The 12,520-nt window shown below is 53.3% G+C and overlaps 1 protein-coding gene across 3 annotated transcripts; it reads left to right on the top strand.

The window, feature by feature from the left end:
* Positions 1 to 10: 10 nt before the first annotated feature.
* On the top strand, positions 11 to 12,200 carry GSTZ1 (glutathione S-transferase zeta 1). Of its 3 annotated transcripts, XM_023587409.3 has the most exons (11): positions 47 to 144; positions 699 to 742; positions 3,867 to 3,933; positions 4,216 to 4,267; positions 6,354 to 6,421; positions 6,961 to 7,041; positions 7,371 to 7,496; positions 8,921 to 8,999; positions 9,497 to 9,549; positions 10,253 to 10,302; positions 11,027 to 12,200. In XM_023587409.3, the coding sequence occupies exons 1-11, from the start codon at positions 130 to 132 to the stop codon at positions 11,151 to 11,153; spliced, it is 762 nt and encodes a 253-aa protein (XP_023443177.1). In that variant the 5' UTR covers positions 47 to 129; the 3' UTR covers positions 11,154 to 12,200. The 3 variants fall into 3 exon arrangements, with proteins under 3 accessions (XP_004453610.1, XP_023443178.1, XP_023443177.1); XM_023587410.3 differs by lacking the exon at positions 699 to 742 and having other exon boundaries at positions 27 to 144; XM_004453553.5 differs by lacking the exons at positions 699 to 742; positions 3,867 to 3,933 and having other exon boundaries at positions 11 to 144.
* The last annotated feature ends 320 nt before the right edge of the window (positions 12,201 to 12,520 follow it).

The raw sequence follows: 12,520 nt of genomic DNA, 5'->3' as shown, positions 1-12,520 counted from the left end.
CTCGCTTTACCGAGAGGATAGCCACGGTTCTGGCTTGTCGTTGTCTCACTGGGCCTTAATCCTCGACAAGTCGGCCAATCCCAGGCGCGAAGCTTCTCGGCCTGGAAGAGGGGTTGCCCGAAGTGCCAGATGCAAGCAGGGAAGGTCTGTGCCCGGCACCCGGGGAGAGGGGCCCTAGTTAGAAACGCCGAGCAGTCCTAGGGGGCGGGGCCAAAGGTGAGCCGCTCGCTCAGGCAACGACTCCCAGCATGCAGTTCGCTGAGCACGCTCTGCGCCTGCGTAGTGCTCCCTGGTGTCTGGCGGGGGAGGAAAGGGCCAAGGGAGGCACCTTGTGGTGGAGCGTGCCAGGTGTTGTCGTGTCCTTTGTACCATCTGTCGGGTTTCATTTCTTGTAGGGCTTCTGAACGTCGCCCCTCGCTTCCCATTTCACACAGCCCTGCATTCTTTTGTCTTCACCGGACGGCCAGATAGCCCCCAACGGTTAAGGGATGGCCGTCCAGTGATTTTTTGCATTTTAAGAGAGCACCTGAGGCGAGAGGAGCCAATGGCACCTTAAGCCTTCACAATCACCAGGGAAGCTTCCCGGGTTAAACATGCATGTCCCGGGGCCCGCCCCAGAACCACTGTATCAGGCTCTAGTGGAACGGGCCCGGGAATCTGCATATTTAATGAGCGCTTCAGATGATTCTTGCATTAAGGTTGGAGAACCGCTGTTGCAGCTCGAAGGGAGGTGGAACATCAGGTGAGATATGGCATAACTTTAGTAATATATAAATCTCCCTGCCCCCCTTCCAAGTGAGCTTTTAGGAGTCTTTCTAAAATCATGTGTAAGAGATTAAAAATAAAATCTGGTAATCAGAATTCAGATTTGGATTGGAAACAAAATTCTTCCGGGAGATGGATACTTTACTTGAGCTTAAAATTTAGCTCTACACCGTGCAAAAGGGAACATGCCATGGTTTATATAGTTATTTTAAGAGAAAGAGCAGAAATTAAGAGATTTCAGGTTCCTACTTATGGGCCAAGGAGCAGTGGAAGCATAGTGGCATTTACCGTGACTCTGTAATCACCATCAATATGAGGCAAACGTGTAATATTAATTTGGTAAAGCATTTCTTCAGGAAGTTAAGCTAATGTCTGACCCTGTAGAGGCCTCCCTGCCTATTGGCCTGGGAAGGAAGAGGCTGCACCTCCAGCAGAGAGCATCCAATTATGGCTGCCTGACTCCTCCCCTTCAAAGGACATATGCTGCCTACACCTGCCCTGCACGCTAGGACCAACTTTACTTTCTCCACAAAGGGTGCCTTAAGGTTCAGGTTGGATCTTCCAGATTCAGAAACCACCTTAGTGATGCCAAGCAAAAGCAAATTATCTCCTGATACATCTTTAAAGCCAAATCCTGAGACACTAGGATTTCAAAGAGAGTTTTATTGATTGCACAAGCAATGGAGCACAGTGGCCTTCTAGCCCAAAACTGATTCCTAGAGCTGAGAAGTTCTAATATTTTATAACATCGGGGTGCTAATGAATAAATGGAGTGAAGCTGAATACCAGTTCCTTTATTAATAAGCATTAAGGGGCTGAACAGGATGGACTGGGGTGGGGTAGCACACCAGGGTCAGTTGCAGGGATTTGGGATGGGGTGTACAGAGCAAAGGTCAGTTACAGGTCTTTCATATGGATATTAAACAGAGGTGAGTGGAGTGGTTACTGTCGCAGTAGTAGGACCACTCTTGCCAGTTTCAGTAATAACTTTTGCTATTGTATAATATAAAGGCATCTATATAATGATATAGTAATCATAATTATTTGTTAATTCTTAACCCTCGGTTAAACTGGAATGGCCTAGGTTCCTGCTTGTGCCCTGACCCATGTAAAAGACTGAGTTGTTGAGCAGGGATGGTAAAAGTAGGTTAAAATAGCAACTTAGTGTGCAGGGCAGAGGGGAGGGGGGAATTCCGTAAAACATGTGGTAAGAAGGGTAGATGGGGGATCTGAAAATTTCTGTTGAGTTCTCCATCCATATGGATAAACGTGTCTGCCTGAAGAGTCATGAGTGCTAATTACTGGTGACTGTGTCCAGGATCCTGCTTTGAAATGCTGGTGTGGGAATTTTGTAAATCCCAAAAGCAAAAGATTGTGTTTTAAACTAACTCATTTCTGTGGGTGTACCACCAATTTGACTGGATTACGTCAGTGGGGCATGATTCATGTTGAGTCTGCACCCCCATGCTGGATCTGATATAAAGGGAGACACAGAGGGATAGATAGACACAGGAAAAGGGAGCAAGCATATTTGATTCTGCAATGTGAGAGAAAAGACTGCAGAAAAACAGAAGCCCCCAAGAGGCTCAAAGAGGCCGTGCCCACAGAGCAGCTCAAGAGGAGACAGTGAGCCCAGAGAGGAAGGCTAAGGCCTCAGCAGAGATCGGCAAGCATCTTGCTTTGAGCTGACTTTGATGCGAAAGCACCTCTTATGGGTGCCCTGATTTGAACTTTTCATGGCCTTGGAACTGCAAGCTTTTACCCAGATAAATCGCCTTTATAAAAAGCCAACCTATTTCTGGTATTTTGCATTGGCAGCTCTTTGGCAAACTAAAACAGCTGGTTACCAATAAGCACCAAGGAAATCAAACCTAAGACCCTTAAAACTTCAGAAGAAAGGTCACCCACTCAGCTGCTTCCAGGGTCCCAGAGGTATCAAAAATGAGTGAAATCGGGAAGCAGAGTTGGCCCCGTGGATAGGGCATCTGCCTACCACAAACCCCGGGCCTCCTTGACCCATGTGGAGCTGGCCCATGCGCAGTGCTGATGTGCGCAAGGAATGCCCTGCCACGCAGGGGTGTCCCCCGCGTAGGGGAGCCCCATGCGCAGGGAGTGCACACCATAAGGAGAGCCGCCCAGCGCGAAAGAAAGCGCAGCCTGCCCAAGAATGGCACCACACACAGAGAGCTGACAGAGCAAGATGATGCAACAAAAAGAAACACAGATTCCCGGTGCCACTGATAAGGATAGACGCGGTCACAGAAGAACACACAGCGAATGGACACAGAGAGCAGACAACTGGGGGGTGGGTGGGCAGAGAGAAATTAAAAAAAAAAAAATGAGTGAAATAGGCAGGTAGGGGTCATGTAAGATCAGAAAGAGCGTTTCCTGATTGAGGGGGCCACTAATAGACTCCAGTCAGTTGTTGCTACTCAGGAACCTAAACCCACAGTCTCCAGATATTTTAAAAATTTGTATATGAAACATCCTGATTTTTAAATGTTGGCAACGAATTGAAACGTTTTCGAATACTGTATAGACCAAACAGAACACTTGTGAGGACTGGATGTAGCTGCCATGAGTTGCCCACTTGCAACCTCACCTTTGGAATGAATGGCATATCTGCCAACTATTTTTATGAGGCCAGCTGAGTGCCTGGAAGACTGATGGGTGGGGGAGAGATGGACACCAAAACACCAAAGAAATAGGATTCCTTCTTTTCTGCCACTGCTGAAAGGAATCTAAGCCAAAACTTTAGGGCAACTCCTCATTTTACAGACATTGCTGAAGACTAGAGAAGGGAAGAGATTTGGCCAGGGTCATGCAGAGCTGGTTCATGCACTGGGCCCAGTGCCCAGGCATGCCAGCTCCTAGCCCACTGCACCACACAAACTATTTGCTCAATACCAGGCCACGCTGTCTGCCCAGGACACCCTGATTGCACCAGGAAAATGAAAGTTATTTGCATGAGGAACTTCCCACAAGTTGAAAACAGTTGCCTTTGCTGACCAGAGTTCAAGTTCCCCTGGTGTCTTTTCTCAGCCAGCTTCTCCATTGGCTGGTGGGATCCTCCCCTTCAGAGTTCTTCCCTCGCCCCACAGTGCGGTGACAGGCAATATTCCCTGGGAATCCAAGGGTCCAATTGGCATCATGGCAGAATCTGCCAAGGTAAGGAAGGCATTTCCAGGGTGGCTGCCCCCTTGGATGCTGCTCCCACCTCCGGAACCCATGCCAGCACAGTTTGGAGGCAAGTGTTCCCACCTGGCCCCCAGGAGCCTCTGAGCCAGAGAGCTCTGAGTCTGAGCTGAGGAAGCAGGCCTGCTGGGATGGGAGGAAACAGCACTGGCTCAGAATCCCTGGGGTGGGAGCTGGTGCCTCCTCTCCAGTGGGCTCCTGGGGGCAGGAACCCATCAAGCACAAGCTAACATGCCCCTTGCCCTCTCTCCTCAGCCCATCCTCTATTCCTATTTCCGAAGCTCCTGCTCATGGAGAGTTCGAATCGGTAAGAGCTGCGCCTCCACCAAGCTGAGCACCTGGATCGGGTGGGGTAGGGTGGAGGGAGCCCTGGGTGCTCGGTCAGGGTTTCCTCGTCGCAGCCAACATCCCTGTCTCCTGACCCCACCTCCCAACCCTGAACAGCACCTTGTGCTCCAGAAGTCCAAGAAGAGGCGAGTCGTGGCGGGAGGAGAAGAGTTGTTTTATTCTCTTGGCACTGACCTCTCTCTGCACACTGCTCTCCAAAGCATCTTAGCAACAGTGCTGAAAGCAGCCTCACAAAATCCAAAGGTCCCTGGTGACTGGCAAGGAAGAGCTTATTATCTTGTTTGGTCTGACAAATTAAACAGACCTGGGCAGTGTCAATCCCACAGGCCTCAGGGAAGCAGAAAGGGGGCCTCTGGTCTATTCCTAGCTTGACCCTGCCCTCTCTCAGCTTAACGCAAAGGTCCTAACTATTCTGATTGTGGGGCAGCTCTGTGCTCAGTGCTTTTATGGCCATGATCACATTGGAACCCCAAGAGCTCTACGAGGGATACACTATCGTGCCCCCCACCCTGCCTTGAACAGATGAGGAAACGGAGGCATAGGGAAGTTAAGTAACTTGGCGAGCTCACGCGGCTAGTCAGAGGACTCGCTGGAATTTGAATCCAGGTGGTCTGGCTCCAAGTTCATGTTCTTACCTACCACACTATGCTGCTTGTCAGACAAGCAAAGTGAGGCGCAGAGGTTTATGAAGTTACTTTCCTGAGGCCACACAGCTAGCGAATGAATTGGGTGACATTTGGGGTCAGGCAGCCTGCGTCCATCGCAGGACCCTATCTGCTAAGCCATCCTGCCTGGTGCCTCCTCTGAGTCAGAGTCACTTGGCATTTGCTGGAGTCAGTAAGGCAGGAGCACTGGGTGCCAGAGGAAGCCTTTTCCCTGGACCTGGCCCAGAAGCCGAGCAATCTGAGGGGCACCTCTGCAGGGTCTGCAGGCCCCAGCCTCTCCTGCTTGGCCCCAGCCGCTTCCATCGCCACGTTTTTGTGTGGGTGTTTTTTAAAGATTTATTTATTTATCTTTCCCACCCTCATTGTTTTGTACTCGCTGTCTGCTCTCTGTGTCCATTCACTGTGTGTTCTTCTGTGTCTGCTTGTCTTCTCTTTAGGCGGCACTGGGAGCTGATCCTGAGACCTGCTGGAGTGGGAGAGAGGCACTCAATCTCCTGTGCCCCCTCATCTCCTTGGTCTGCTGTCTCTCTTATTGTCTGTCCTCTGTGTTTCTTTTTGTTGCGTCACCTTGCTGTGCCAGCTCTCTGCATGGGCCGGCACTCCTCCACGGGCCAGCATGCTGGTCAGCACTCTGCCATCACCACATTTTAATACACAGGTGTGCATGCACACACCCACACAGTCTTCTCCACTAGGGTTGACCCCAGCGTTTTTACCTTCCTCATTCCCTGGGAAAAATTATCTAAGGAGTTGGAGAGGAAATGCCGGCGCTGGGAGTCATAGCAAATGCTCTGAGACCACCAAAAAGCCCTGATGTCCCACTTGGAATTCATAGTAAACAGTGTTGAGAACAGAGCTTGCCAGGGAGGAATCCTCCAAACAGAAAAAGTATTGTCTCTCTGTGTGTGCTCTGGGGTCACTTGAGCAAAACACCTTCCCTTGGGACGTTGTCCCCTTAGATATCTTTAAGAGGGAATAATTGCATGTCTCCATCGTCTCCAACAAATAAGCCTGCTTGCCACTGTTTGAAGGGCTGGGGGTGGGAGGGGTGGGAGATGAACAGGACACATCCCTGCTGTCCTCCAGGAGCCCACAGTGTCCCAGGATGATGGGGCTGGGCACCCATCTTTATCGAGGGCCCTGTTGGTGCTGAGTGAGGCCTCTGAGAGGTCAGGGAGAGAGAAGCAGAGCCTCGTGGACCTGGGCTAGGGAAGTGGGTGGTGACCAAGAGAGTAGGAGGGAAGGGATAGGGCCAAGCTGGGCCGCAAACAGCGTGTGGGGACACCTCCCTCTGCAGCCTCTTCTCACCTTGGGAAGGGCTCTTGCCTTGGGAGGGTGGCTGAAGGCTGTGCCCTGACTGCTGTTTGTGGTCTGTCCCAGCTTTGGCCTTGAAAGGAATCGACTATGAGACAATACCCATCAACCTCATAAAGGATGGGGGGCAGCAGGTAAGGAGGCCATCCCAGAGCCCAAATGTGGGAGTGGGGCCTTAGAGAGGTAGCAGGCAGGGGGTGCAGACTTCTGTCGCCAGGAAGGTGAACCTGTGTTCTGTGGTCCCCACGGGCAGAGGAGGCTGCTGGCTCTCCTTGTGGGGCATGGCGGCAGGCTGTGCAGCCAGTGGAGCTGTTGGCAGCACCAGGTGCCAGGCTCCGCACCACAGCCCAGCCTCTCCAGTGCCCGCCCCCAGGTGGCAGGGAGTCCTTGCCCCATACCAGACCCTCCGGCTTGTGCAGGAACTGCCTTGGTGGCCGCACTGCAAAAAGCGCATTGTGGTGAAGCCTAAAGCTCAGCAGACACCAGGGTTCAGGATTCTGCCTGGATTCCCCAGGGACCACGAAGGCCTAGGAGCCAGGGCCTTCCCCGGGACAGGGAGGTGTGGACGTCAGGCCAGCCGCAGGTGTGGCTGTGGGAGGGCCTTCCGCCTGCCTGGTTTCTGCTCTGGCCTGCTCAGGCCAGGCACCTCGCCCTCAGGCCCCTATCGCCACAGTTCTCTGCAGAATTCCAGGCGCTGAATCCCATGAGGCAGGTGCCAGCCCTGAAGATTGATGGAATCACCATTGGCCAGTCGGTGAGTGCAGGATTTGGGGAGTGCCCACGTGAGAGTGGGGCCCTGGACCAGAGCACCTGGCAGGCTTCCTTGACGGTATGTGGCCCAGGTGCCTGGCACAGAGTAGGGGCTTAATAAGTATTCGTTGGATAGAGGGAGGGGAGACTCAAACATATGGGGAGCTGTGTTCTGCCAGACACCGGTCCAAAAAGATCTCTTCCCACCTGGAGAGCCTCTTGGCTTGTGGGGGCCCAACTGGAGGAGAGGGAGGGGTTTGCTGGCCCCCTACCCTGTGGCCCAGGGTTCCAAGGCCCCCTCCCTGCCTCACTACCCTCCCACCACCTGGACAGCTGGCCATCATTGAGTACCTGGAGGAGACTCGGCCCACTCCGCGCCTCCTGCCTCAGGACCCCAAGAAGAGGGCCAGCGTGCGCATGATTTCCGACCTCATCACTGGCGGCATCCAGCCCCTGCAGGTGTGGCACCTGGCCGCTCACACCCTTGCTCACCCTCTCACCCTCACCCTCTCTTACCTTCCCCTGCACCCACTGTGGCGAGCCCACAGTGAGGTGCCTGGCCTGGGGGGGGCGCCTGGCAGAGGGCAGGGAGGGAGCCTAGATATCACACCATCCAGGGGCCTCCTAAGTTTCCAAGGTCTCAGCCAGATGTGCTCGAGGCAGCAGGGGAGAGGCGGAGCAGACCCAGGTCCAGGCCTCCCTCCTTTGACCGGAGTAGGATCTCTTTGATCTGTTTTAGATCATATTTGGGGATTCTGACAAGAACTTGTTTGAAAAAAGTTTTCCCTGTGAAACAAACATACTAAAAAAAAAAAAGGTTAAAGCAGTTGATCTCTGCTAACCCCTGGCTTTTCAAATGAGGAAGTTAAGTCTGGAAAGGTGGAGTGCCTTTCCCAAGACTCTTAGCTGATTAGTGGCAGAGCAAAGGCCTCTTGGCTGCATGTTCATGCCCTCCCATCCTGTATGTCATGTTATATGTGTGTGTGTATGTGTGTGTGCTTTAAGATTTATTTCTCCCCCTTTCCCCCTTATTGGCTGCTCTCTGTGTCCATTTGCTGTGTGTTCTTCTGTGTCTGCTTATCTTCTCTTTAGGCGGCACCAGGAACTGATCCTGGGACCTTTCGGAGTAGGAGAGAGGTGCTCAATCTCTTGTGCCACCTCAGTTCCCTGGTCTGTTGCATCTCTTATTGTCTCTCCTCTGTATCTCTTTTTGTTGCACCATCTTGCTGCACCAGCTCTCTGCTCTGGCCAGCTTGCTGAGCTGGCCAGTACTCCGTGTGGGCCAGCTCTCTGCTTGCTGCGCGGGCCAGCTTGCCTTCACCAGGAGGCCCCAGGAATCAAACTCTGAACCTCCTATATGGTAGATGGGAGCCCAATCGCTTGAGCCACATCCACTTTCCCACAAAAGAGGGTGGATCAGACAGGCATCTCCATTTTACAGATGAGGAAACTGAAGCCCAGAAGAGAAATGGCTCCAGGGCGCACGAATGGAACCTGAGTTCCAGTGTCCTAAAAGCCAGCCCTATACACCTCCCCCATCCCACTTCGCCTCACCTTTTGTGGTGCGCTCTTTCCTCACGAGGAACCACCCAAAGGAGAAGCATTGGGTGCAAGGGTGGTGGGCTTCAGGTTTTAGCCACACCTGCTCCACTCTTGTGCAACCCTGCCAGACACTTGGCTTTCAGCTACAGGGGCAGCCTGACGGGGCCTGCTGGGATTGCCCCTCCCTCTAACCTCTAATCTCAGGGCCCTAATGGGGGATAGCAGGTGAGGGGGGAGAAACGGGTGCACAACCAGGGCCAGTGGAAACTGAGCTTCCTCCCGGGGGCGGAGAGGGGGGTTGGATCTCAAAACCAATCACAGATTTTCCTTGGGCTGCACAGAACCTGTCTGTCTTGAAGCAGTTGAGTCAGGAGAATCAGCTGACCTGGGCCCAGAATGCCATCTGTTCTGGCTTTAATGGTGAGTCTGTCCTCTCATAAGCTTCCCAGAGGTGTCCTGGAGAAATGACTTCTTGCACCCAGGGGCCCGTTGTCTGAAGCAGCCTCCCAGGATGCTTTGTTCCTCACAGTGGTGTGGGTGAGGGCCGGGCTGGGACAGGGCTGTGAAGGCTGGGTGGGCATCCAGACATGGCCTCCTGGAAACCTCAGTACCTTCAGATGGCCCAGCCTCTGCTTCACCGCCCATTCCACCCAGGAAACCAAGGCCAGCAGAATGCAATCCCATTGGTCTGTCCACTTTGGGGAGGGAATTGAGCCCAGGGAACATCATGTCCTCCCCATCGATTTTCTCCAGACCTGGCTGCTACATACCCCACCTCCACCCCCCAGCACTCATCTCCTCTGAGTGCCCATCCTGTAGATCACCACCCATTCCATAGCTGTGGAGCCCAAGGCCCAGAAAAGGTGGGGCTCTCGTTCTGTGCCCAGAGTAAGATTGTCCCTGTGGCCTTCTCACAGCTCTGGAGCAGATCCTGCAGAGCACAGCGGGGAAGTACTGTGTGGAAGATGAGGTAAGGGCTTCCCTGGCCTGCCTGCCAGGCCTGCAGCTCTTCCCCTTATATCAGCCAACTCCATCCACCACAGAGGAGGCAATCATGAGAGGCAGGAGGGGGTCAGGCACCCAAGAGCCTCCTTTCTGGGCCATTGGGCATCCCAGAGGGTAGCTCATGGGGAGCTCCTCATGGGGAGCTCCTCAGTTCATTCCTACTAAGTTGCCTCAAGAGGAAGTGAGTTTCTCTTTCCTGGAGGTATTCAAGCCAGAAGACCTTACTGAGCTGCTGAGGGGGCCCTGGCATGAGATGAGGGATTGGACTAGATGATGCCTCCATGCCCTCCCAATTGTGAGATGCTAGGATTCTTGTGCCCTGGACTCCCAATGCTAAGGTCCTGGTGTGGCATGTCCTCCCTGCTGGGAGGTTGATGGCAGCTTTTAACAAGTGCAGTAACATCCAACAAGGCTATGAAACCTCTGACCACCCACAGAGCTGGTTGTCAGGGCAGCTGCAGCATGACCAGGGAGAAGTGCCTCAGCCCCGGGCAGCAGATTCAGGCAGATCCTGGGGAGACCAGTGGAGAGGGTTGGGGGCAGTGGGGTGGAATAGCCAGGGGCAGATGGGAAGGTCAGGGGATATCACCAGCTCAGCAGGAGGGGTGGGGGTGGGGGTATGCCCTGACACAGACCACCTCCCCACCCCCACCCCGACTCTCTTTCAGGTTTCCATGGCTGATTTGTGTCTAGTCCCTCAGGTGGCAAATGCCGAAAGGTAGGTGAGAAGCCTGCCTTTCACCCTCTGCCTCAAAATACTCCAGCCCCTTACCACAGTCAGGCCTTCCACCTCAGCTAATGAGGGAACGTTTCATACAGAGATTTTCCCCAGCTGGCCGAAGAGCCCACCATGCTAGGCCACATAGCCACTTTGGCCTGGGAGGGGGAGGGAGGGAAGAAATCAGTGAAATGCCCTACCAGCCCTCTGCAGCCCCAGCTAACCCTTCACAGCCCCTGCTCCTTAGAGGAGGTGGCTCCCCAAAGCACCTGCCTGCTGCGTCCAGGTATGGTGTGCCCGGAAGTGAGCTCCTCCCCTGCCTTCCCTGCAGCAGCCCCTCAGTGTCTCTCTGTAGGAGGCATTGCACCGGGACCTGCTGGAAACATGGGAATGTGTGATACACACCTGCCCTCAAGAGCTTCTGCCTGGGCTCGGGGTGGAGAGAAGCTGTATATATATAAATGCCAGTGGTGCCTTACCCATGGTAGGTCCTCAACAGATAGCCATTGCTGCAATAGGAACAGTAGATGACAGCAATGCCAAATGATACTGCACAAGACCTGCGCATCCCCAAAGAGCAACATGGGAATAAGGCTTCCTAGTCTTTCCCTGGCCTGCCCCTTGGACCTCACGCAGCCCTGCCACTGTGTCCTTAGCTGTGCTACAGGGCAGTCTCCCTGTGCCCCCACAGGCCTTGGCTTAGGTGGGTTTCTCTCTGCCACAGGTTCAAGGTGGATCTCACTCCCTACCCCACCATCAGCCGCATCAACAAGACACTGCTGGCTTTGGAGGCCTTCCAGCTGTCTCACCCCTGCCGGCAGCCAGATACACCCCCCGAGCTGAGGGCCTAGCTCTCAAGCCCTGGCCCACTGGTTATGGATTAAGGGAGGGGCAGGAGCAGAAGCCAGGTAGGCTGAGCAGGTCTGGAACTGAGCACCCTAGCTGGAGATTTGAACTCTAGTCCTGGGCCTGCCTCCTTCTGAACCTCTTTCTGCCTTAGTCCCCTCATCCGTCAAATGTGGGCATGGGGGATGCCGGGAAGTGGGGGGAGTTGGCAAGAACAGTAGTCATGGGGCAGTCATGAAAATAAAATGAGAATGTAGATTAAAATACCTGGCTAGTTCAAAGCACCCAGAACCAGAAGGAAGCCTCGAGTCCTCTTTCTACTCCCTCTTTCTGTAACCTGACTCCAAAGAAAGCCCACACTGAAATTTGATGACTAAACTGACCTCCTGGTTGTTCGGCTAAGGCTTTGCTGGGTTCTAGAAGATGAACACACTGTTCTAGCTGGAATGCCCTTGTATCTGGACCGGGAGAGGAAGTCAGCCAGCCACTTGTCGACCTTATGGCAGGCCTGGCCCGTGAGACCTATGGACAAGGAAGAGAAATAAGCCCCAGCCTGCCTGAGAGAATCAGGAAGGATCCAGGAAGGGACCACAGCTGAGTTCCCAGGGCTAGGCCTGCTACCACGGGTAGGTGTTCCACCCATCCCTGAGAGGGAAGTTGGCCCTCTCGACCCAGCCCCCCATCTTCAGGGCCAGCATCCTCTAGATGAGCCCCAGGATTAGGTACTTGGTGTAAGGTCCATTCGTGAATGGCCCCAGGAGCTGGGGGGCGGGCTCCTCCATGGCCAGTGGAAGAAGCTACTGAACAGACCAATTCAGGAGAACAATCAGACAACAATTTACCATCAGCTGCCCTGGAGGGAGCAAGTTCCCATCCCTGACTGTGTGGAGCCATAATCAGGATCACCTCTTGGCAGAGATGTAGTAGGGAGATTGGGGTAGTTGCTGGGGTAAACCAAGATGACATTTTATATCCCCTATCTGCGATTTAATTTCCCTTGCATGGCTGAGGTTCAACAGGAATTAAGAATAAAGTGTCTGGTTGGAATGGAAGCCATCTTTCTTAGCCCTCAGTTCATTTGCCCTAGCCCCAATCCTAGGAATCCCTCTCATTGTGGGTCCCTTTGTGACTTCTCTTTTCTTAGATGACCTGGCTTCCAGGCTATAGAATGACCAAAGTGGATTACTCTTTTTTTTGCCCCAGATTGGTTTGCCCAGGGCAAAGCAGAATAGGGGAGGCACACAATGATGAGGAAGACTCAGTGGTATCTCCTGTCTTGCCCGGCCGCCATATTGACTTTTAAAAAAATTTTTTTTTTAAGATTTATTTCTCTCCCCTTCCCCACCATTGTCTGCTCTCTGTGTCCATTTGC

The sequence above is a fragment of the Dasypus novemcinctus genome, chromosome 3 (genome assembly GCF_030445035.2).
Source record: "Dasypus novemcinctus isolate mDasNov1 chromosome 3, mDasNov1.1.hap2, whole genome shotgun sequence".
Classification (NCBI taxonomy): domain Eukaryota; kingdom Metazoa; phylum Chordata; class Mammalia; order Cingulata; family Dasypodidae; genus Dasypus; species Dasypus novemcinctus.
Note: the sequence above shows the minus strand (reverse complement) of the source record. Positions and strands in the feature narration are given on the sequence as shown.

Excerpts from the sequence above, each read along its gene's own strand:
- GSTZ1 (XM_023587409.3), top strand. Across the intron at positions 4,268-6,353 it reads CTCATGGAGAGTTCGAATCG|CTTTGGCCTTGAAAGGAATC; the intron begins GTAAGAGCTGCG and ends GGTCTGTCCCAG. Across the intron at positions 7,042-7,370 it reads GAATCACCATTGGCCAGTCG|CTGGCCATCATTGAGTACCT; the intron begins GTGAGTGCAGGA and ends CCACCTGGACAG.